Below are 26,442 nucleotides of genomic sequence, written 5' to 3'. Positions count from 1 at the left end.
GGGGTGCCACCGTAGCCACTCCGCCAGGGGCTCCAGGGCCAGGGCAAACAGGAGAGGCGACAGGGGGCAACCCTGTCGCGTACCCCTCCCCAGCGCGAATGGGGCCGAGACTCGCCCATTCACTACCACCTGCGCCAATGGGCCCGAATATAGCAATTTGACCCAGCTAATGAAACCCGGGCCGAACCCGAATTCCGCCAGCATCGCCCAGATGTATGGCCATTCAAGCGTATCAAACGCCATGGTGGCGTCCAAGGACGCCAAGATGGCCGGCTCCCGCACAAATGGGACACGCGCGAGCACCCCGTGCAAGCGCCGCAGATTGAGCGCCGTGTTGCGGTGCGGTATAAAGCCAGATTGGTCTTGGTGGACCAGGTCGCCCACCACGCCAACACCTTGGCAAGGATTTTGGGCTCCGCGTTCAAAAGCGAAATCGGCCTATAGGATGTGACCCGTTCACGGGGCTTCCCCTCCTTGTGGATTACCACAATTGTGGCCAGGCGCTGGTCCGGCGGGAGGGAACCCTGCGAGTGGGCCGCCAGGAACATCGCGCGCAGGTGGGGCGCCAACACATCCGGGCGTAGCTTGTAGAGCTCGATGGGAATACCATTGGGGCCCATGGCCTTGCCGGATGCAACCGAGCGAATAGCCAAGGCAATTTCGTCCGAGGTGGGAGGGGCGTCAAGCGAATCCCTGTCCTCCACCGTTAGGGAGGGCAGTGCGATGTCCCGAAGCAGGGCATGGGAATCTTCCTCCGAGCAGGGGGAAACCGGGGAGTAGACTTCGCGGAAATAATCCGCGAAGCAGGAGACAATGGCTTCCGGCTCGGTGACACACGCACCATCAACACTCTCAATCAAAGGCACCACGCGGCTCGCTCTCTCCCTCTTATCCAACCACGCAATCAATTTGCCAGCCTTATCACCCACATCATACAATCGCCCCTGCTGCTCTCTACTGAGGCCCCTGGCCGCCTCCGTGACGAGGGCCCGATAGGCCGCCTGCTTTAGGTGTAGAACATGCAACTTGGCGTCTGTTACCCCGCTCCCCAGGTCACCCTCCAGTTCTGCAATCTCGGCCTCTACCCGGGTCACCTCCTCCCGCTCGAGCCGCCGGGCATGGGAGATAAAGGAGAGGGCCTCCCCTCTAAGGACTACCTTGAAAGCCTCCCACAGGGAGATGGCGGAGGAGACCGACCCCACATTCTCGTCGAAATATCGCTGTAAGGATTTGATCAAATCGGCACGAATGGTGGGGTCACGCAAATACCATGCATTGATTGGGGCCACCCTGCCATCCCCCCTCGGGAAGACATCGAAATGCAACAACAATGGGGAGTGGTCTGAGATACCCCGTGCTAGATGGCGCACCTCCCCCACCCTCCCTGCATGGGCCGCCGGGACAAGGATGTAATCAAGCCGCGAGAGGCTACCATGGGCACCCGAGTGGAAGGTGTACTGTCGCAATTCGGGATGCTTTAATCGCCAGCAATCCACCAGGCCCAGCGTGTCCAGAAGGCCGGGCAGCCACGCCTGTGCCCGGGGGAGGTCCCTAGGGGGATGGCGATCCATAGACCCAGAGGCTACCGCATTAAAGTCCCCTCCAACCACCAGCAGGCCACTCGGAAGGTCCAGAAGGAGGCGCCCCAGGTCCGCGAATGTGGTGACTTGTAACCCAGGCGGGACGTACACGGATATAAAGATAAACACTCTACCCTCCATTCTTCCCACCAGAACCGTGTAGCGTCCCCTCTCATCATGGCGCACCTCATCAATCTCCAACGGGAGCGAGTTCTTGATCATAATACCCACCCCCCGCGAGCCCGAGGTGAAGCCGGAATGTGCCACCAAACGATATCCCCGCCGATTCATTGCATGAAAGGAGTTACCTATAAGGTGCGTCTCCTGCAGGAAGACAACATCTGGTGAAATACGTTTTAAGTACTGCAGGACCACACCACGCTTAATCCTATCCCCCAGGCCGTTAACATTCCATGACAACACAGTCAAATCCCTACCCCCCATCATACGTCGAATCAATCGGTCGTCCCCCATCGAGCATCCTAATAACAACAACATAGTAGCGGGTTTGCCCTGCGGTGCTAACAAACAACACACCCCCCCCACCCCCCGGTCCCAACAGAACTCCCCCCTCCCTGCACCCCTGCATGAGCCCAGACAGCCCCCCCAAAGTGCAGTGTGCCTGTCGCCCCATAGCTAAATACTAACTAGTCCCCCAGAGGAGGAGGGAAGCCCCCAACAGACCCCACGCAACCTCCATAGGAGGGGAACATACGCAATCAGTAAATGGTGAAGGAACAACGTCCAGAGCAAGGCCTATTCAGTCACCCCTCAATTCTGATCCGGCGGGCCCTCCTCGCCAGCCGCGCCCCCCCCGCCCCCCCGGCCCCGATCTCCAGGCAGAGTGTCCAGCCAGTCCCCAGCCGCCTCGGGCCGGTCAAAGAAGTGCGTGCGACCATCCACCTCTACCCTCAGCTTGGCTGGAAAGAGCATTGAGTACTTGAGGTTCAGGTCCCTTAGGCGACGTTTAACCCCAAGAAAGCTCTGTCGCTGCTTCTGGACCGCCGGAGTAAAGTCTGGGTAGAAATGTATCTCCATGTTGTCAAGCTTGACCGGTCCCTGTTGCCTGGAGGTCTGGAGGATAGCATCTCTGTCCCGAAAATTAAAAATCCGGGCAATGAGCGGCCGCGGCGGGGCACCAGTCTTAGGTCTGCCCCCGGGGACCCGGTGAGCACGCTCCACCGCAAAAAGCTTACTCAGCCCCCGGGGCTGGAGATGGGTCAGGATCAAATCTTCCACGAAAAGATCCGCCGCCTCCGCCTCTCGTCCCTCCGGGACCCCCACAATACGGACATTATTCCTCCGGGCCCGACCCTCGGAGTCCTCCAATCGCCGGTCCATCAGGGCGCTCGCCTGGCCAAGCCGGCGCACCTCCTTCTGGAGGGCCACCACATCTGTCGTGAGGCTCGTTGTGGTGTGGGCCAGGGAGTCGACTCGGTCGTTTGTTTTGGACAAGTCTGCCCTCACAAGGCTCACATCCACAAGGACCGAGTCTATTTTTTGCGCTAAGGTGTCGAAACGCTGGTCCACCGAGGCCTTCATCTCTGCGATGGCGCCCATGACGTCCCGGAGGGTCAGATCCCCTGGATGAGCAGACGCCTCCGTCGGGCCCACCGGGGATGCACTCGATGTCTCCGGAGAACCCTTCTGAAGTGTGTAGCGGTCCATACTGTTGGCCTGGTGCGCCGTGCCACGGCGGGTCGTCTTCACCTTCGCCCGGTCGCCATCTTGTTTGGTGGACATGCTGGCTCTTCCACAGTCGTGCCAAGCTCCCCAAACGGGCCGCTATACCAGTCACGGGTGCCAGGGGGGGGGCAGGGGCGACCACCGAACCGCGGGTCAACCCACCGCCGGCGGGTCAGCCGGGCTCCTGGACAAGGCCACCGCACCCCGCTCCGCAGCCCGACCCGGCTTGAGAGCTAGGAGGGCGCGAAAGTGAAAGTGCGGGGTACGCCAGTCGCCCAGCCCCGCTCGCCGCTGTTATTCACTTTGTCCCCGGATCGCCCCAATACTCCAATCCGGGGGGCCGGCGAGGAGAAGGCCGCAACCTTCGATCGATGCTCCCACCGGCGTTCGGGGTCCGATTCGAGCCCAAAAAACGGGTGGCGCCTCAGCTCCGGTTCCCCAACACAGTCCCCTCAACAAGGACAGGATATCGCCAGGATTAATTCAGGAGGTCGCGGAGGTCCTCGGGAGCCTCGCACCTACGCGGCCATCTTGGTTGCGCGCTAGGCTCCTCCCCCCTATCGAGCAACATTTGATAGAGCCTTCTAGCCGCAGATTCCTTACCATAGAATTATCCTCTGGCATCAGACTGGATCCGTAAATTTTTCGTGAGCAGTACCAATGCACACTGGTAGGTGGCTTCGTTCTTCTCTGCGCAGCATCATTCGGCTCCGCGCAGCATCGTTTGCCTCTGCATGGCGTTGTTGGCATTGTCCGCGCCAGAGGTGTTGTTCGCGGTGCCTATATAGGCATCATCCAAGCGCTGTTGTCAATTCTTTTCTTTTTACGCCAGCCAGCGCAAATCCAGGAAGACCTACTCCTTAGTCATTTTTTTGGCTAGACTTTTTCTACTTTTTGTCAAAGTTATGTTATAACATTTTATAAAGTGCATAGCTGCCCAGGCAAAGGGGCGTCCCAGCGCCGAAAGCAGAAAACTGCAAAGCAACTGACGGGGCAAAAGCCTACAACGGAGGGAAGAGGTACGTTTTGATTGCCTTGCGAAAAACCAGATAGTTATTCATACTGCGGATGTGTATAGGTAGCGCGTTCCAAAGTTTGGCTGCCAAAGTACAAAAGGAACGCCCACTGGCACACACCCTCCTCACCCGAGGAACAACCGCCAGATGCTGCCCCATAGACCGAAGTTAGCGGAGGGGAGTATAGGGTACAAGCAAGTTGGCCAAAATGCCTGCCGAAAAGAAATTAAATTTTTTTAAAGCAATGCAGAGAGGCTTAAACTCTATGCATTTGGCTACAGGCAGCCAGTGTAGCCGGCGTATATCAGCACTTGTAGAGCAAGTTCTAGGCAGGCCAAGAAGAGTTCTGGCGGCGGCATTTTGGACCCTTTGCAATCTCAGAATTTCTGTCTTGTTTGTCCCCAGATAGAGCGAACTAGCGTAGTCCAGTCTCGACAAGATGAAGGCCTTTACGATAACCTGCCTGATGGACGGGTCGAAAAACCCCAGCAGCGATTTGAGCCCTCGCAGTATACCAAAACAGGTCCCTGCCACTTTCTTGGTCTGAGTCTGAAAGCGAAGGGCAGAGTCCACCCAAACCCTTAGATTTTTTACAACCTGTTTAGGGACGGGTGCACAACCCAAGGTGGCCAGCCACCAGCGTTCACTCCACAGCTCAGAGTCTTTCCCTACCAGCAGGACCTCAGACTTGCTGGCATTGAGCTGGAGAGAGTTGGCAGTCATCCACTCAGCGACCGCCTCGAGGTCGCTCCGAAACTTGCAAGCGTCCTGCACAGAGTTGTCCGAGAGTGCGACTACCAACTGTGTATCATCTGCATATGATACTGCTGTGAGCCCTCTGCTCTTAGCCACCACTGCTAGTGGTTGGACTTATAGATTGAAAACTGTAGGGCTTAAAGCAGAGCCCTGTGGCACCCCATGTTTGGTAGTATGGCACGTGGATTCAAACGGGGGGGCTGTTACCTGGAAGGTCCTCTCAGCGAGAAAGGAGGTGAACCCATCCAGGGCAGAATCCACAATGCCCACCTCCCCCAACCGCTGCAGCAGGATCTGGTGGGAGACCGTGTCAAACGCGTCACTGAGATCTAATAAAATCAGTGCCGAAGTACGGCCCTCATCTAGGGCCCCTCTTAAATGCTCGGTCACAGCTAGGAGAGCGGACTCTGTGCTGTGGCCTGGACGAAAACCATTTTGGGAGGGGTCCAGTATGTTGTTATCCTCCAGACATTCAGTCAAGATAACGTTAATATAGGTCTCAGATATCTTGGAGACACAGGGCAGAAGAGAGATGGGACGAAAGTTCTCTGGTTTAGCTATGTCAAGGTTAGGTTTTTTTAACAATGGGACCACCCTAGCCTGTTTCCAAGTCCTGGGTACAACTGCCGTAGATAAGGACAGGTTAATTGCCTGGCCCAAAGGTGTGAAGAGCACAGATAATACCTTTTTAAATTGTTCAGGCTTAAGGGGGTCAGCCGGGGAACCTGATTTGACCTTGCTACCGAGCACGCGCAACTCGTCCTGAGTAATCGTCGGGAAAGTGGCCAAAGTGCATGTAGGAGAAGATTTAGACACAGGAACAGGACACATGGCAGCTTGAGGAAAGGTCTTATAGATATTTTCCACCTTCTTAACAAAGGAGGAGGCAAGAGCCTCAAATTGCTCATCCGACGATATCAAAGGCGCAGTAGGGCCCGCCAATGATTTAAGATCTTTCAGTATCGAGAAAATGCTTTTAGATGGGTTGCTGCTGTTCCTGATCTCGTCTGCAAAACATGCTGCCCATTCAGTCTAAATAGCTCTGTGATACTTCTTAATGGCTGCCTGATAACACCCCTTCAGAATCGGGTCATAGTCTTTTTAGGCCGAGTCTGGGCAGCGTATGCGCTGCTCTGCGAGGCATTCTGTATTCGGAATATGGGCTATCAAGGTCTTGGAACATGCCCACCCCTTTTGGTTGGTTAGTTGGGCTGCTTCTAGAAAATCCTTTCCCTAATAGGTTAATATTGTGCATCTGACCCACCTTTCGGTGCATGGTTCCATCCCAGCAGACATCACCAATTGATTCTTTTGGTTAGCCAGCTCTGGCCATCTCTTGACTCCTCACTCGCACACCCTCTCCCCTCCTGTCACGGGCAAATGCAGCGTCCATCCATGCCGTTATCTGGAGGGGGAACATTTAGGCTCTTTTTTCAGGCCACTGGGCTGCTAAACAACGTCAGAGGATCTGTAGCTATGATCAAGATTAAACCAGCTTTTGCAATGCAATAGTTCTCGCATTACTGAAAGTTAGACCTATTGGCGTTGCAAATAATAATGCAACGCCTGTAGCTCACATTTTTAGTAATGCAAGACCTATTGCACTGCAAATGCTTGTTTGAGGTTTACTTCTTGGAATAGCATGGATGCCCTCCAAGGGGGCCGGCTTCAAGCTCTGCAGCACCTGTCATCGACTTATGTCAGTGACAGACCCCCCCACCTTTTATGACTTTGGTGCCTCGAGCGGGATCATGACCCGAAGGCCAGCTCCACTGCTGTGCCATACACCCGAAGGCCTTGAGGGAGCACTCCCTCATGCTTAAGGTGGCTCAACGTATGACGCCGCAACAATCGCGGTCCAGATCGAGAGGAAGGTCCCTGGAGCGGTCATGGACCCGAGGTTGTCGTCTCATCCGAAGTCACCGAGCCATTCGGTTAAGTCCAACAAGAAGTTGAAGTGTACTTTTACTTCACCTTGTCCATCTGCCGACAAGACATGTGAGTGGCGCCCCTCGAGGACTGGCTCCTCTGTTGAGCAAGCATCTATCTCGGCCCATGTCTTCCAGAGTGTCTGAGAGCCAGAGCGACTCTCGCCCAATTGAGAAGGTTTTATTATGCCATGCATCTCAACTTTGGACAGCTGTTCCCTCTGGTGCGCCGTCGGGCCCTGAGGGTTCGGGAGGGCCCCTACTAGTTTCACACTGCCGGCTCCAGCTTCAGTTGGGCCCCAAGGATCTACATGCACCTTCCCTCGAGCCACTCCAGAGGCTGACGCTCCCGGCAGCACCATACCCATTCTCATCCCTGACTCCGACATGGAGCCGTGTCGTCCGACACCAGCGCCAACTGGAACCATGCCTTTCAGTCCAGGGCCTGAGTCCTATTCTTATGGGCTAGGAATCCGGGAGGATTGAGCGGGTTTGCTATAGCCTGAAAAATATCGGCTTTTTGAAGAATGGACTGGGCTGAGGATCTGGGTGAAGCCAGTGGACTGGATACATCTCCACATCTTGGCATGCTTTCTGCCCCTTCCGTGGCTATGCAAGAAGGAGCTTTCTTCGCAATGGTGGTGCAGCGGGCAGCTGAGGTCCAGGACCTTAGTTTGCCCTCGTGGCAGTCAAGACTAATGTCTTGATGGAAGTGCTGCTGCTGGGAGTGTCCCCATCAGAACCACTTCTCCCTTTCATTGAGGCCCTTACTGCTTGAACTTGGTCCATTCCCAGCACAGAGGCTCCTGTGAACAGGACAACTGCCCGCCACCACCGCCCCGCTCCAGGGGAGCCAAATGTTCTCACCCAACACGCTACCCTGGAGAGCTTGGTGGTCCCAGCCTCCACGTCCCACGTAAATCCTGGCACAATCTCTACCCCAACCCCGGACAGGGAGTCCAAGAGGCTGGACAGTCTTGGAAAGATGTTTTCTTCTGCCAGCTTGGCACTGCGGTCTGAGACTGTGAATACTGCGTGCCTCTTGGGCCGCTATTCCCACGAGCTGTAGGATATGGTTGCACAGGTGCTGCCAACAGTCCCAGAGGAGTCCCAGGCTGTGCTCGCCGAGGCTATTGCTGATGGGAGGGATGCAACAAAGTTCACCAATCGAAGTGGACTTCACACCATCAACTCTGAGCTGTTTTGTCGACAGTGGCACTGCGACACCATGCCTGGTTGAGGACAACTAGCTTTTCTGGGGATGTCAAATCCTCGCTCATTTGCATGTCCTTTGACGGCTCCCATCTCTTTGGAAACAGATTTGATTTGGCACTTGTGCGCTTTAAGGACAGCAGGGCTACAATCAGGTCTTTGGGCCTTTCTATTGCCCCTCGTCACCCTCAATACGCCTTTCTCTCCTTTTGTGGCCACAGAAGGGGTGTGTAACCGTGTCTTTTCCCGCCCAGCCACTGCATTGCACACATTTTCCAGCCTCTGTGTGGCTGCGGTTCCTACTGGCCCTGTGGTTCGGGTGGCCAGCAGTCGGGTCCGTCCACCAAACCTCCTGCATCCACAGCATCCAAACCCTTCTACTCTGCCCACTGATCATCATGGGCTACCATTCGGCAAAAGGATTCATCATCACCTGCTCCACTGGCAGTCCATAACATCGAACAGGTTGGTTTTGCAGATTATCCGAAGGGGCTGCTTCCTCCCCTTCTAGACTACCCCTCCATCCATGCCACTTGCTTACGACAGGCTGACTGAGGACCACCTATCTCTACTCCACCAGGAAGTGACTGCTGTTTTGACCAAAGGAGTCATTGAGAGAGTACTGGCACCAGAAGTAGGTTGTGGTTGCTATTCCTATTACTTTCTGGTGCCTGAGAAGGACGGAGACCTTCATCCTAATTTACCTATTTTCTAGGATAAGTTCTCTTAGCATGTCTGCACGCTCTGAATGTTTTATCCAAACTACAATTGCATTACACTGCCATTCTTTCTATCTTCAGCTTGTTTTATCACACAGGAAAGATTATTTAAACAATGCATAAGTGGTACACTTAATGTACAAACACAGATTGATTGGTCTGAGTTTCAGCAGGATGACAAATAGCACTAAAGTTAGGGAGCTGCAGTCTTTAATGAGCATAGCAGGCGAAATGTTAACACCTGACGTCAAGGAGCGCAATAATTATATTAGTTGGCAGTCTCTTGCAGCACTCACGGAAGAAAAGGTTGTAAGCAGGCCACTGGTTTAACACATGCTTTAGATACTTTCTATACATATCAATCAATCAAGCAGGGAATTGTAAGCACGCTACTCACCTGTGAGGGTCTCAAGGCGCTGAGGGGGGAGGGGGAGGGGGGGGGGTCCGCAGAGCCAGGTCTTGGGGGTCTTCCTGAAGGTGTTCAGGGAGGGGGCCCGTCTGATGTCTGCCGGTAGCTCTTTCCAGGTCTTGGCTGCAATGTGAGAGAAGGATCTTCCGCCTGCTCTGGCTCTGTGGATGCACAGGGTTTCGGTCAGTGCGAGGTTGGAAGATCGGAGGTTTCTTTTGGGTACGTGGAAGTTGATTCTGTTTTGAGGTATATGGGTCCGTTGTTGTGTAGGCATTTGTAGGCGTGAGTGAGGATTTTGTAAGTGACTCTTTTCCCCACGAGGAGCCAGTGGAGACTTTGTAGGTGTTGACTGATGTGTTCGTGTCGGGGGATGCCGAGGATGAGTCTGGCGGCGGTGTTCTGTATTGTTTGGAGTTTGCGGAGTAGGGACTTGTTGATGCCGGCGTAGGCCCGACGGCTCGCCTCGAAGTTCCCGATCGAAGGTTTTTATGATACAAACTGTAATGCTTGAGGCATATGAGCTGTAGATCATATGCTTTAGCATAGATCGCCATTTGGTGTTGTGCCCGGATGTTTGCACTTCGTTTTTCTTCTAAAGAGTCTTTGTAGTCACGAGGTAGGGGACTCCTCCTTTCGGTGATAGTGCGCATGGGCATCTTTTCCATCCCCAGATTGTTTTTTTCCGCAATCTTTTCCGCATGTGTATTGCTGCGCTCCGGTTCGGTATAGTTTTCGAACCCCTTCAACGCGCAATCCTCTACCCTCGACGTTATTGTCAATCGATCGCGGTTTCCCTTTCGACGAACATCGTACAAATCATGAAAACCTTTGATCGGGAACTTCGAGGCGGGCCGTCGGGCCTACCCGCGCCAAAAATGCCTGCAGTCGATGGAACGGACTCCATTCAAGCTATATCCCAGGTGTCGTGCTAAGTTTACACTCGCCGACCTGCACGAGGTATGCAACCTCTGCTTATTCCCGGAACACGAAGAAAAATCCCGTGAAGCGTGTCAATCATTCCGATCAAAGAAGACCATCCCTGATCGTCTGGCTCGACGCCATGAGATACAACGCAGCAGCGGCTCTGTACTGGACACCTTCGGCGAAGTTCTAGAATCCCACCATCCAGCCACAGAAGAACAACAACAACTGGTCTCCGTGTCCAAAGCTGACTCCGACATGGAGGAACACCTGCACATCACTCCGGGTCAATGTACCTTGAGTATAGATCCCCATGTGCCCACTCAACCAAAACCTAAGCCTCCAGGCTCGCGTAGACACCGAGAAAAGGTTTCAGATGCCCTGCCCTCCGGCCCGGCTGTGGAACATAAATACAAGCTTTCCGGCTCAGGCTCAAGCCGGCCCTCTTCCGGTGTCGAACCAACACCATCGGCATCGAAACATAAGGAAAAACATGTGCCAGTTCCCACACCAACGGCACGGAAGACACCTTCGACACCAAAGGCATCGGAGCTGAAGTCCTTAAAAAGAACAGCTTTGGATCCGAAATCATCCAAGCACAAAGCCTCGGAGCCGAAACACTCCACGCCTTAAGGCTCGGAGCCGGCACCCTCCACGCTGAAAAGTTCGGAGCCGAAACCAGCCACTCTGAAAGCTTCAGACCCTAAACTGTAAAAAAAACCATTCAGATTTCAAATCTTCCGCGCTTAAGGACACCGAGCCAAAATCTTCGATGCCGAAATCCAGTTCTAAAGACAAGGATACTCCTCCCAAGGAGCCTCCATCTGAAGACTCATCTTTGGATCCAGAACAAAAAAGACTCTGTATTGACCCCAAAACTGGACACCTCATGGTCACTCTTCCTAAAAAACGGAAGTTGGATCTCTCAGCGGACTCCCCTATACCTCTGAAGAAAAAAAGACATGGGCAGTAACCCTTCTCCCCCTTACATACCTCACTCTCCTCCTCCTAATCCCAATTTACTAATTACACCCTTAAATTCACAACCACCTCCACTTTCAACTGACCCACAGGATGAAGATTATGGGGGTGGGGATGGGGATGAGGATGACTATCAGGACATACCATAGGACACTGATCCCTCGGAAGATTATAATAAGGATCCAGATCAAACTAATGACCCTGAACTGTGTCCCTCCACACCTTCCCCTCCTGATGAGAACATCAGTTTTGCACAGCTTATTAACAGGGCCGCTCAATATCACGGGGTGGAGATACCCACAAACCCTCTAGAAGAGTATTGCCTTGTGGAGACATTCACAAAGGTCTACTAACACTTTACCAATGCTCAAGGGCTTATTAAAACATACTGATGAAGTATTCAAAGACCCAGTTAGAGCCAGAATTCTTGCACCTAGAGTGGATAAAAAATACAAACCCGCTCCTACAGACCCGGCATATATAAAAGGCCAGTTGCCTTTAGACTCTCTTGTTGTATCTAACACCCGCAAGAGCGCTAACTCTCAAACAGGTGACACCCCTCCTATTGATAAGGAGTCGAAACGTATTGATGCCTCAGGCAAAAGAGTGGCTTCCCAGGTGACTAATCATTGAAGTATTGCCAATGCACAGACTCTGTTAGCACGCTATGATAGGGCTCACCATGACGAGTTAAAAAAACTCATGCAACATTTGCCGGATGAGTATAAAACTAAAGCTAATGACCTCTTCCAGGAAGGCAAGCTCATCACCAACACTTCCACATCTCGTGCCATCAACACTAGCATCCTTTTATTCAGGCACGCTTGGCTTCGATTCTACGGGTTCAAGCAGGAGGTACAATCCTCCATACTTAATCGGCCCTTAGACTAAGAGCATCTTTTCGGTCCAACAGTAGATACTTCATTAGAGAAAATGAAGAAAGACACTGAAACTGCAAAATCCATGGGGGCCTTACAATTGCCTACTGTTAGAATTGGGTATCTGGTTGGCACAGGTAGGTACTTGTGACAAGCAGGGACCCTCTCCTCTAGTCAGGGTAAGGGGTTACGCTCCTAAAATAACCCCTGCTCACCCTCTAGGTAGCTTGGCGCGAGCAGACAAGGCTTATCTCAGAGCGTTATAGGTTAAGCCTTTGTGACCACATACAGTAACCCAGTGACATCACAAATGGACACCACACTAGATTTATATAAAAAATAGTGATCTTTTATATAAAGGCTTAGCACAAGACCAAATAACGACAAAAATGACATACACAGTTCAAGAATATGATTTAAGAAAGAGTTCTTAGGTTAGCGACAAAATCATTCACCTTAGCGTCCGTTTTAACCCACAGTACCTTATGATGCGATAAAAAGTTCCTAGCGGCTCTTCAGCGTTGAAAATCAAGGTGCAGCTTATCCGGTAGAAATTTACTCGCTAAGGCACAATGCGACAAAATACGGCCTGCTAACGAGCGGGGCGACTATTTCACCAGTGGTTATCTTGGTTGAGTCTGCGACGATTTTGGCAGCGATAAAATTACTCACGCTAACGAGCGGTGCGATGATCTTCGCTTGTTCTGCGACGATTCCACACAGCAGCGGCAGGCTCTGCGACGAAGTGTGGATCTTTGCTGGTAACGATCAAATTCGGTCCGCTAACGAGCGGGGCGATGATTTTTCCAGCGCTGATCTGGCTCAGCAGCAGCAGGCTCTGCGACGATGTCCTCAGCGATAAAATTCTGCACGCTAACGAGTGGTGCGACGGAAATTTTCTCGCTAAGCCGGCTGTGCGTGAAAAAGTGGAGATCTTTGATTTCTTTCTTCTTGGCCAGCTTCCCAACAGCAGGCACAGCTCCCAGATGCCACAGAACTGGTTCCAGCACTCTAGGAGGGGCAGAACTCACACAGCAGAGTTCAGGGGGAAGCTGGGGGTGAAGTCCTTTTGTTCCTGGGACTTCTTAACAGGAGGCCAGCTCTACTCAGGCCCTTGGAGATCTTTTAAAGCACAAGTTGAAATAAAGTCTTTGTAGTCTTTCTCCTCTCCTTCAGCAGCAAGGCAACCACTGCAGGCCAATCCCCCAGGTCAGGGACAGTACTCCTCCTTACAGCTTTCCCAGTTCCTTCTCCTCAGGCAGAGGTTCTTCTTGTCAAGCAGGATCTAATTTCTTGGGAGCAGGGTCCCAATACTTATACCCCTAAATCCTTTTTTCCTCTGGGATAGAGGGGCCTTTGCCCAGTCCAAACCAGTTCCTGAGCACTTTGTTGACATGACTCTGACTTTCTGTTCAGGGTGCCGGGCAGAGACATCAGCCGCTCCACAGGAGGTGGAGCCAGCATTGTGGTGGCAGAGCACAGCCCTATTCAGAGTCCAGGTGCACTCCTCCCACCCATCTGGATGTCAATCTCTCTATTCACCACCAGGCTACCTAGCCCTGCCCCTCTGGAATTCCCCAACCCTGTCACTCACAGAAACCAGACAGGCAGATACACATCATAGCAGAGGCGGGCTGAAATGGTTAGGCAAGCATGGTCGAGCAATGGGAGGACTTTTTATTGGGATCAGAATATTGGCTGGTGGTACTTTTAAGGACCTATCATCCGGGAACCCAAACATTCAGGTTCTCGAATATAAACGAAAGACCATGATTTATTTAATCAATTTTTATAACAATGATTTTAATTCGACACCAAATAGGAACTACGCAGCACTTTCTAATTTATTGGTACACCTTGAAACGAACATGAATATAGGCCCAGGCGAGAAGTCAGGGATCCTTATTGGGGGTGATTTTAACGCAAAAATCCCAGGAAAATATCGATTAGAGGACAAAAGCTGTCCCGATTTAGCAGATCGTAGAGGTATTGAGCTTGTTAAGATTTTAAATGAACACATTCTCAGTAATGTTATGGAAGCAAGCCAATCCTCAAGGTTGATCCGCGCCCCCACGTTTAGAGGGAGAGATTCAAAATCGACGATTGACTTCATTTTTACATCCCCCCACTTAACAGACTGTGTTACTGACTCAAATGTGGTAGAGACCTTATATGGAGATCACAATCCCCTTATAGTCACCTTGTATTTGGGCCCCAGCCCAGTATATGCCAAATTTAACGGCGCAAGAGACATCATGCCATCGGGTGACGGTCTCCGTCTTAAATGGAGGGGAATTGACTGTGAAGCCCTACTTGATCGCGTAAAAAACGATCATCTAGCATTAATAAACTCTTGTTTATCATTGGATGGGGATTGCCACAGAATAGTTACCGACTTCGGTAAACTATGTGTGGCAATTAAAAATTATTTGTTAGTCCCACCACCCACAAAGACGAAGGACCCAAGATGGTTTGATTCGGCTTGCTCTATGGCAAATAGGGAATTACGCAGGGCACTAACCATTAAGCCAAGGAACACAGCGGAGGTACAAACAGCTAGGAAATTTTATAAACAAAAAATAGCTGAAAGAAAGGCGGCACTTTTGATGGAACAGTGGGAGTCCCTGGTTGATAGTGCCAATTTGAAGAGCAGTGGGCAATTTTGGTCCGCTGTTAGGAAAATGCGCGATATGGGTAAAAACTTATCCCCTATTGGCTGCAATATAACTGGTTCTACCTGGGAAGCCCACTTCTCCAATATTTATGCTGCTCCCATTGAGGAAATAATTACCCCGGATTTGAGACAGCTGCGAGACCTACGGTTTGATCTTTCTGAGGTGGCGACAGCCGTCAGAGAGAGCCTTGGCAATAAGGCCCCTGGACCGGATGGCCTACCTATAGATATTATAAAACATAGCTCAGATCTATGGGCACCAATCTTATATAATGTTTTTAATAGTTTGTCAAGAGCGCCCATCCCCAAGACGTGGTCTCTTAGCATTATTGTTCCAATCTACAAAAAGGGCGATAGGTCAGACCCAGCAAACTACCGCCCAATCTCGCTTCTGGACAATACTTTAAAAATACTCGGGCGAGTTATCTATAACAGGGTGGTAGAGTGGGCTGAAGATTCTGACCTATTGGATCCATGTCAGATGGGATTCAGGAGTGGGGTGGGCACGGTCGAGCAATGCTTGAATTTAAAATTAATAATTGATAAGCATACCGTTGCCCGATCTTCCCCTATATACCTCGCTTTTATGGATCTTTCATCTGCATTTGATTTGGTAAACAGATCAAAATTGTGGTCCATGCTTCTTAGTTATGAACTGGACGAGCCCTTAGTACACTTCTTGGCGCACCTCCATACTGACCTCAGGGCACAAGTCAGGATTGGGTCGGGAGGTGAAGTTTCTGGAGCTATAAAAATTGGTAGGGGGGTCAGACAGGGGTGCGTTTTAGCACCCTTGTTGTTTATCATTTATATTAATGGCATAGCAAAGGCTTTAAAACAAGTAACTAGAGATGTCCCAATTGTTCAGGGGCACCCCTTGCCAGTTCTATTATACGCAGATGATGCGGTCCTTATGGGCCGCACTCCTAATGCCCTCCGTGTGCTTGTGGAAAATTTCGTACATCATATGGAGGGCCTAGACCTGCGCGTGAACTTTAAAAAATCTTTTGTTATGTCATGCGGACCTGGTAAACGGAAACTTAACACCATCCATATCGGGTCTGATAAACTCGACTCTGTAAATTCCTTTATATATTTAGGGGTGGCTTTCGCTGCGAACAACTCGTGGAGTGGGCACTTTGCCCACGCCACGAGCAAGTTCTCGAAGGCCATCAACTCAATACTGAGTCTCCCACGCCCTAAGAAATTAGGTGCAACCAGTGCTATTTTAAATTTTTTTAAATTACAGTGTGTTCCTGTTGCCACCTATGGGGCTGAAGTTTGGGCTACTGCTAAAAATCCCGGCATCCAACGAGAAGAGACACGTTTTTGTAGAAAAGTATTGGGTGCCCCAATCTCGTCCTCTGAATTTATCTGTCACAATGAGCTAAACCTCCCTTACATCTGTGATTTCATCAGAAGCAGACCAGCTTTATTCTGGTTGAGAATTTGGAGGAATAATGCAGCCTCCCTAACACAAGACATAATTAAAGACTGTCTCAAATGTGATCACGGGCTCTTAATCCCATGGTTAGCTGGAGTTTCAAAATCATTAAGTGCCGTGAACAAAGGAGATCTCTTTGTAGATCCCTCCAGAATTGGATGTCAAGACAAGGTAGAGGTCAAACAAGCACTATATGCACTTTTTGAGGCAGAACGGTTGGAAAGGGAAATACCGAAACCTACGGTTACCAGATATATTGAGAATGACCTGCCCAGGCAACCTCTCCCACTTTATCTCACTCTTCCTATGACTAGTTGGGAGAGGTCTTTGTTATTTCGATTAAGGGCAGGTTCCATAAAATTCATGTTGGGTTTCCCCTTGGGTTATAATTCCACTACTGAACGTAACCCCTGCCCCTGTGATGGCACCAGCAAACAGAATGACTTACATTTTTTATTCTTCTGTAAATTTTATTTAAAATATATTAACTGGTTTTTAACACCCTATTTTAGAAAACACAGACCCCTCTCCCTTGTGGAGTCCCGTCAAATGTTACTCTCCCTGGACTCAGAGGAACTGATTTTTCGCACTGGTACCTTTTTAAGATTAATAATCCGTGTACGCAATATGATGGAAAATCCCTGAAAGATTGTTGTTTTAGTTCCTTATAACTTTTAAAGATATTGTGTTGTGTATATTGTAATGATGAATTGTTTTTATGTCTGTACTTTTATGAATTCAAGTAATTCGAATAAAGGTCTTTGATTGATTGATTGGTTGGTTAGGCAAGCAAATACCAACTTTATAAAAGTGGCATTTGCAAACACAGAATATTAAAATAAACTTTACTAAAAGATGTATTTTATTATTCTGAGTTCAAGCATACTAAACTCGAATTGACAAATCGAAAAAAGGACGGTGCACCAGAATAAAGTCAGGTTACTTCGTATATATTCCAAAATAGACTTTTTAATGTATTTTCAATTTAAAATATTGGACGTCAGGGCGGATATGTCTTCTACATGTCCAAAAAACGGGTAATCTTTTGATAGAACAGGAAGTATTACAAGAAGCCAAGGTTCCAGGGCTTTAAGGTCAATAATAGATTCCTCAATATTCCACGGTCGATCAGACTGTATTAATGTTTATCAAGTCCTAATCCTCAACGTAGGCCTGAGTAATGGCCAATAAACCTCAAAAGCAGCGAAGATCGCGGTCCTAGTACCAGAACTCTGTTTCGTCGTTTAACTGACGTCCAAGATTTTAAATTGAAAATACATAAAGTCTATTTTGGAATATTTACGAAGTAACCTGACTTTATTCTGGTGCACCGTCCTTTTTTTTCTATTTGCATTCTATCTGGCTTCCAGTGGAGTACAAGTACGACATACTCCGGATGTGACTGCACAGACCTTTAATGAACTACTATATTTAAGAACTAGAGGTGCTGAGCCCTTGGTCAGTTGTACGTTGCTGGTTCTTTAAACTCGAATTGACTTTAGTCAAAAATGATTTTTTAGATTTCTTTTAGATTTGTTTCCCAAAAAGTTAATTTGCACTGAGTGGGTCTTGTGTTAAGTATCCCTTTCTTTTTATATTAGAAATTTTAAAAGTGTGCTGATTAGTTAGGCCTTAAAAGTCTGTTTGGAATTTTTTTCAATCATCTAAAAACGTCCCAACTTAGTAGAAAAGGATTTCCACACGGAATATAGTTCAGGTATTCAACGTGACCACTTATCTGCAGCTTAGAGTCCAGCAGTTAAGGCTCCCCGGTAAGAATTATATCATTAAAACTGGGTCACATCCTACCAAGGTCAAACTCCAGGAGCTTTTGGCAGAGTACGATTTAGCCAATGCAACAGAAGAGAATGACCATCCTGAAGGGCAGGACTTGGTCAGTGAGCAAGATGATGATCCTCTTGAATTAACTTTAGATGGTGATGTAGTGCCTACCCACATCTACCTAAAACTTTCCTGGAGTGCCTTCCTCTTCTGAGAGTAGGTCAGGCAACTCTGTGTCCAGAGATGGGCTAGAGGATGAAGCGGTTGCCCTTAAGAGACTAGCCCGAAGCGCAGCATTTTAGGTCAAAATCCTGGCTATAGAAAAAGAAAGGGCTGAGATGGGCCTAGCACCCATTAATGCTGGCAGCAAAGTTAATGGGGAGAAGGAGGAAACGTTTGATCCCAAAATCCCCAAAGGCATTGCCCCTAAATATGTTGTGGGTGATGGCATTACCAAATGGTTTACTGCCTTTGAGAGTGCATGTAAAATGAGGAGCTTACACCAGAGATACTGCGGCTCTCTACTTAGAGAGATGTCCTTAGGAAAGTGAAGGGATAGACTCATTACACTGGATGAGGCAGATGCTGAGTCTTATGACCTCATGAAGGATACCCTGATTGGGGGCTTTGGACTCACCACTGAGGAGTACAGAATCAAATTCTGAGAGACTCACAAAACCTTGAGTCAGTCCTGGGTACATTTTGTTGACTTCTCAGTCAAAACACTAGGTGTCTGGTTGAAAGAAAATAAAGGGCAGGATTAGGAAGGGCTTTACAATTTGCTAATGAAATAGCATGTGTTAAGTAATTTTACATCAGAAAACCTGCACTAGTACCTAGTGGATCTAGGGTTAGTCTCTCCCCAGTGGCTGGGGCAGAAGGCTGACCATTCAGTCAAAACCAGGGTGTCCAGGAAGGCCCAAGGAGGGGATGACCAAAAGAAAGGGTTTGCTATCCCCGCCCAAGGGAAAGATGTGGGACACAAAGGGGAAAAATCTAAGGAGTCTTCTAAAGGCCCCAATAACCTGTTCATAAGGGCAGGTCCAGAGACCCTTCCCAATCAAAGGGTGTCTGCCAGGGTCAAAACTTGGATCACAAAAAGGCTTGGTGTTTCAATTGTAAAGCAAATGGATACCGAAATCAGAGACTCTATTCCAAAAAGGCCCCCATAGTGTGGCGCCCTTAGGGGTTGTGAGTCTCCAGATGGGATCCTTGGTGTGACCTGATCAGGTCAGAGAGCACACCGTAGCTACTTTAGTCTCTGAAGTTGGGGTGGATATAGCTTCCTTGGCTGTCTGGTTCAGTAACCTGGAGAAGTAAAGACAAAAGCCACATATAAATGGAGTAGAAGTAGAAGCACTGAGGGATACAAGTGCAGGTGTCACCATGGCGACAAAAAAACTGATATCCCCTGAGCAGTACATAACTGGACAAACATATCAAGTTATCATTGCTGATAGCAATCTTAAGATTCATCCCATGGCTATGGTGACTTCAGAGTGGGGAGGGGTTACTGGTCAAAAGAAGGTGGCCATGTCCTCTGCCATCCTTGTAGAATGTCTGTCAGGGAATAAACTGGATACCTCAGCATGGGCTGAAGTAGAGATGAAATGTCATGCAGCTTTGATGGGAACTCCTGAATGGGTGTGTGTGAAAACTAGAGCACCGTGTAAAGCCCAGGGTTAAAAAGAGGAGTTGGATCCTGGAGTAATGGCCTAATTCTCAAAGACAAAAGATGAGAATTCTGGCAAACTAACTCTACAGAGACAAAAGTTCAGGTCCCCTCTCCTCAGGGAGACGATCTGTCAGCCCTTGAGGGAACAGAGCCCCAGGAACTTGGGCCTTACCAGGCAGAGCTCCTAGGCCCAAGGGGGGCCTCTAGGGCAGATCTTTGCCAGGGACAGAGGGCCTGTCCTACTCTTGAGAGCCTGAGACAGCAAGCTGCAGACTAGGAAAAGGGAGATGTCAGTGGCTCCCACAGAACCAATCCGAAGGATGGACTCCCTGTATACTGAGACCAGAGACTCTGAGAGCGGTAGTGCCTCAGCAGTACAGAGAGTTCTTACTCTCTCTAGCACATGACATCCCCTGGATGGGCATCTTGGCCAAACAAAGACCTTATGTAGGTTAGTCACCTACGTTTACTGGCGAGGTATGTCCCAGATAGTAAAGGAGTTTTGTAGCTACTATGTTACCTGTCAAGCCAGTGGCAAGACGGGTAGCAAACCAAATGCCCCCTTTATTCCACTACCAGTGGTTGGGGTTCCCTTTGAGAAGGTAGGGATTGACATTGTTGGTCCCCTTGACCCCCAAACAGCCTCAGGAAACAGATTTATACTGCTGGTAGTAGATCACACCAAGAGGTATCCTGAAGCAATCCCACTTAGGGCTGTCACTGCTCCTGCACTTGCCAGTGCCCTCAGAAAGATCTGTACCAGAGTGGGCTTTCTTAAGGAGGTGATGTCAGACAGAGGTACTAACTTCATGTGTGGCTGCCTAAACGCCATGTGGGCTGAGTGTGGGATGACGTATAAGCTTACCACCCCAGATCACACACAAACCAATGGTATGCTTGAGAGATTTAACAAGGCTATGAAAGGTATGATCATGGAACTACCTGAAAACCTCAGGAGTAGAAGGAATGTCTCACTGCCAAGCCTGCTTTTTACTAGAGAGGTGCCACCGAAAGAAGTGGGATTTAGTCCCTACGAGCTTCTGTTTGGCCGTTCTGTGAGAGGTGCACTAAGTCTAGTAAGGGAAGGCTGGGAGAAGCCTCTCCGAGAACCCTCTCAGAGAACCCAAACTGTGCATGGTAGACTATGTGCTTGACCTTTGTTCCAGGATGGCGTACTACATGGAAAAAGTCAATAAAAACCTTGAGGCAAGACAGGAGCTCCAGAAGCAAACGTTTGACCAAAGGGCTGCACTAGTGTAGTTCCAACCAGGGCAGAAGGTACAGGTTTTCAAGCCTGAGGCACCTGAGGCACTCCAGGACAAATGAAGTGGTCCCTACCCTATCCCAGAAAGGATGGTGGACCTCAGCACTTCTAGGAGCCCTCACAGGGTCATCCATCTAAACCGCCTTAAACTCTTTCAAGACAGGGCTGATGTCACTATGCTGATGATCACTGATAAGTTTCAGGAAGAAGAGCATGAACCTCTCCCTGACCTCCTCACCATCAACCCTCAAGATGGTCTGTTGAGGGGGTTGTCTTCCCAGACACGGTCACTGCTAATAGCAAACTGGCTGCATGCAAGTCCTAAGGCAGTATTGTGGGCTCTTTTCTTTGACCCCTGTTCAGACAACCTGGTGTACACATGATTTGGACGGGACAGAATACCTGTCAAAAACAAAATATACAGGCAGTCTGATCAAGTCAAAGAAAGCATCAGAGCTGAAGTCTGTAAGATGCGGAAATAGGGGTGATTGAACCCTCTGAGGGCCTCTGGGCCTGCTCAATAGCCTTAGTCCACCAACCACATTCCAAGGGAGGAAAACAAGAGCTGAGGTTTTGCGTGTACTACTGAGGCTTCAATTCTGTCAGTAAGACAGATGTGCACCCCTTTCAAAGAGCAGATGAGCTTATGGACCGGTTAGGGGCAGCAAAGCTTCTCAGTACTTTTGATTTGATATCAGGTACTGGTAGATTGAGCTGACCCCAGGAGCAAGAGAACTCTGTATTCTCCACCCCAGATGGGCATTACCAGTTTACTGTGATGCCCCTTGGTTTAAAGAATACCCCTGCCACAGGCTGGTGAACAAAGTCCGGGCTGGGATGGAGTCTTGTAGTGTAGCATATTTTGATGATATCGCAGTCTATAGCTCCACTTGGCAGGATCACCGGATTCGCCTTGAAAAAGTACTTGAGGCGACAACATGCAGGACTCCCTATCAAGGGAATCCAGTGCCAGATAGGACAGGGCTCTGTTGCATGCTAGGGCCACCTAGTAGGTGGAGGCCAAATGTAACCCTTACAGCCCAGGATCCAGATTATTCTAGACTGGGAAGCTCCAACAACCCAGACTCCAGTCAGGGCATTCCTTGGATTGACCAGGTACTACATATTAATAATGCATATTTGTAAAGCGCAAACATATCATCCCTTACGGTTTCAAGGCCCTGGGCGCCGTCGGGAGCTTAAGGGCCAGATGTATCAAGATTACATTATGCGAGTCTATAATAGCGAATTTTACCGATTTGCTATTATAGAATCGCGAAATGCAATGCAGGTAGGTTTCTGCAAATATTTTGTGATTCCTACATATTTCTGAATAGCGAGTCGCAAATTGCGATACGCTCATTAAAGAATGCCTTCACATAGAGGCCCATAGGAATGAATGGGAATTGCATGCGCAATTTGCTAGTACCCAATAGGTACTCGCAAATAGCGCATGCAATTTCAAGGGTGCCAAAAGGACACCCTGTTGCACTCCTGAAAAATGAATGTGTGCACATGTGGCACACCTACATGCCCTAGGGGCATGTATGTGCTCCACATGGCACTTAGAAAAATGCAAAATTGTGCATTTTTCTAAGGATTTGCAATTTACCACCAACTTGAAGTTTGTGGTAAATTGCGATTCCTTAAAGCAGGGTCGCAATTAAAAAAGTGTTTCCCGCATTGCATTTAGAGAATCGCAAATTGCGATTCCCTATTTTGCCATTGCCTTTTGGGATGATACATCCCAAAAGGATTTTTCTCGTTTGCAAACGGACCGATTCTGCGAATCGGCCTGTTTGCGAACAGGAGAACGCTTGATACATCTGGCCCTAAGTGAGGTATTGCACAGAGTCGCATAATGCTAGCTGAGCGGCCCTGCGCTCTGGAGTCAGCTGCTCTGGCCGCTGTGCCACACCTCCCCCACCTGGGAACTACAGGAGATTTGGGGATGGGTATGGCACTATTGTGGCACCCCTAACAGAACTGACCTCTAAGAAGCCGCCAAAGAAAGTAAACTGGACAGTGCGCTGTCAAAAGGCTTTTGACACTCTGAAGGAAGCAATGTGCTCAGCACCCGTTCTACAATTTCCAGATTATACAAAGCATTTTATTGTGTAGACTGATGCCTCCAGGCTTGGGATAGGGGCAATTCTATCCCAGACCAACGATCATGGCCAGGACCACACTGTTGCTATTATTAGCAGGAGGTTTCTCTCCAGGGAATAGCGTTGGAGTACAATGGAGAGGGAAGCTTTGCTGTGGTTTGGTCCCTGAAGAATCTGAGGCCCTACCTGTCTGGGTCTCACTTCCTTCGCCAAACTGACCACTTGCCACTCAGATAGCTGATTCAAATGAAGGGGGCAAAATCCAAAACTATTGAAGGGGTCCACATCCCTACAGGGAATGGACTTTACAGTGGAACACAGACCTGATGCTGACCATGCCAATGCAGATGGCCTTACCAGGTATTTTCCACGTAAACAATGAAGAGTCTCTTGGGAAAGGTTTGTCTTGTCCTCTTTCGATTGGGAGAGTGGGCGGGGTTGTGTAGGAAAGTGTCTCTTTTTGTTATGGTCACCACACATTTTTGAAGAACAAAGTAGTATGCAGTCCTGGGAAGGGCTAAGCGAGGGATAGAGACGGGGGAGGGGCGAGGAAGCTCCAGGTGTGGAAAGAGAGACCGAGCTGGGATAGCTTCTATAAGGAGCAAGGGCCCTCACACACTCCGAGAGGTGTCCTGCTTCATCATAGGGCAGCTCCTTGTTGGGTTGGCGCTGCAATGCCCAACGGGCCATGCTGGGCGGCTCTTTGCCGGAGGTCTTCTCTATTTGCCCATGTAAAGCCAAAAAAAGGGGGGGGGTGCGGGGACATATGCGAGATGAATAGAAGTGGGAGTGAAATGGTGAGTCTGAAAATAGCAATAGGATTCCAAAAACAACTTTATTCGTTGGATACCGATGCTATGGTTAAAAACAACCAACTATGAAAGTCGTGGCTGGCAAGGAAAATTAAACCTGCTGCAGCTTCAAAGTGATGTGTGGATGGTGGAAATGGTCGATATGTTTCATGCCTAAGATATCCAGTAGGATTTATGGCATTTCTTCTGTACCGAGGGATCCTCATCTACCCTAATGGGGACGGTGCTAAGCGATTCCATTCCCTGTAATCTGAACTTGTCGTAATCCAAAGTGCAAGTGGAAGGGGGTGTGAAAAATTTATGTCCAGACGTGGGTAGGTCCCACTCTTCGGAACTCCTTGTACTGAGTTGTTCTTCCCTCGCCGGTGTGCGAGTGTCTTGGACATCAAGGTTGGGGTCTTACCCGTCCCCTTCTAGGTGTTTGACAGAAAGTAGACTTCTTTTTACACTCACTCCCATTTTCCCTTTGGTTTGCAACACAAACCAGATTATAGGGAACGGAATCTCTTAGCACACCGAAGGTTAGTATCTTGTTCAGTCCTGTTTGTCTACCTTACTGGAAACTGAGCATGTGTCATGTTTAACTTTATTCTCTTGTCAAAAGTGGTAATGGACTTTTGGTCTTCCTTTTCAGAGAAAATTTACTGGCAGACTGTTTGCAGGGCTGTTTTGTGGTGACCTGCACACTTTGTGCATTTATTAGTTTAGTGTGGCTGCGAGAGCAGATAGTTCATGGTGGCGCTCCACCATGGTTGGAGCAAAATCAACCACAGCCTGTCAATGTTGTTGGACCGCAGAATGAGGTAAGAAAATATGGTGCTTATGTTTAAAGATTAATGTTATCTATGTAAAAAAATGCCACCAGTGTGTTATACACAAAAGAGTCAAGTTTTAAACAGAGGAAATTATGGTCCTACTCTGTTGCCTGCCTCCTTCACATTCCTGCCTACAAGTAGCTAAACAAACATTGGCATTGCCAATAGGTCTCGCTTTTGGGACCTTATAAGTATTAAGTTATGCAGCACAATATCCTTAGTGCAACAACATCAACTGTTGCATGGCTAAACACTTATAAGGTTCCAAAGGCGAGACCTATTGGCTATGCCAATGTCATCATGCATGCATGCATGCAGGACCTGTAACTTAAATTTTTAGATTGAACAAAAATTATTGCCCAAGACCTGTAAAGCTGATGTAGATGTATTTAATGTTTTTATTTATTTATTCATTCATTTATTTGCCAATAAAGTAGCCTGATGGTGTTCAAACTGCAACTGACTGAATTAAATGTCTTTTGACTTAGAATTACTTTCTGTGGAGACATTGCTGCACTTTTCAATTAACCCATTTGAGGGTAGAAAACCTCAATTCAACTTAATTTTGTGAATGAGAACTGACGGCTCCAGTCCAACAAACACTCTCAGAGCCCTGCATTGAAGTGTAGGGGCTGTAAAAATCCAAGTGTTATGTAAAGTGTAGCAAATGAGCCACACCCTTCGGCACAAGAATGGTGTTCAAGTAGTGTGTGTCCAGTGGTGCACTGTGCAGCTCATTGTCCCAAATATATGACTAAACATGGAGTGCTAGGGTGCTGCTTTTTACAGAGCATATTTTCAACTGAAATGGCCATTAGATTAGCATCAGTCATGCACCTTTACTGATAAACCTAGGTACAAACGATAATGCGCAGAAATCTTATTTCGTGTGTATTTATCATTTTGCATCACACAAGTGAAGTGTCTTGGTTCGTTTTGATCCTATTAAAATTCCCTCTTACCTCACAATTACAAATACAACGTGTCTCAATGGAACTTTTCTTGCTGACAATATATTTTGGAATAGTTGAAAAGTTCAATACAAGTAATTACATTTTATTGTGTTAGAAAACGTGACATTCTGAAGCTTTTCTATCAATACTCGCTGTACTCCTGCAAGACTGTCACTTTTTTCACATTATAAAATTCACCCCATTTGTCATCAAGGAAAGAAAAGTAAACACCCATCTACTTGTTAAATAAACAGCAGTATGTCAGAATATATTGAATGACACTTTACCTCTGTCTTCAAACTCACACCAAATGCAACAGAATAAAACAAAATGTACAGTCCTCTTTATGCCTTCAGAACACCAGCAGGGTTACCTTGGTGGTGCTGCTGCCACCCCCCCACTTCCGGTGCTCCTAAGACCGAAAGGCTATGGAAATTATTTTTAGCCATGCTGTGCAGTAAGGCTGAAAATAATGTAAAAAATAGGTCTCGCATTTACGCAAGTTTAAGCTATTGGTATTTTAAATAACAATGCCTTTTAAAAAGGAAAACACAAATAAAAGGCACTGTTATTTGCTCAAACTCGCGTAAATGTGAGACCTATTGCATTGCAAATGCTTGTACTACAGAGCTGTGGCCTCGTACGCTCGGGGTGCTGTTCAGAAGGGGCACTGCATGCTGCGTGACGTGACCTCCTCGAGGCAGTGAGGGAAGAAGTGACAGACATCCACAGAGGTAAGTAAGAGCAAAGCCCAGGTTTACTTTTTTTATACTTCCAGAACAGAAACAAGTGTAACGGTAAAATGGTCCACATAGGTGAGTTGGAACTG

The 26,442-nt window shown here is 48.7% G+C and overlaps 1 protein-coding gene across 1 annotated transcript in view; it reads left to right on the top strand.

Annotated features, from left to right (window-relative positions):
• Positions 1-26,442, top strand: part of MARCHF6 (membrane associated ring-CH-type finger 6) — a 1,340,093-nt gene that overhangs the window by 143,821 nt on the left and 1,169,830 nt on the right. Inside the window, exon 6 of the mRNA XM_085606770.1 lies at positions 24,480-24,648. Within this exon, the coding sequence (XP_085462896.1) occupies positions 24,480-24,648 (169 nt within the window). The remainder of the gene's footprint in view (positions 1-24,479; positions 24,649-26,442) is intronic.

This window comes from Triturus cristatus, chromosome 5_2, assembly GCF_964204655.1.
Source record: "Triturus cristatus chromosome 5_2, aTriCri1.1, whole genome shotgun sequence".
In the NCBI taxonomy this organism is placed as follows: Eukaryota; Metazoa; Chordata; class Amphibia; order Caudata; family Salamandridae; genus Triturus; species Triturus cristatus.
The sequence above is the reverse complement of the archived record's forward strand: the minus strand, read 5'-3'. Positions and strand labels throughout refer to the sequence as shown.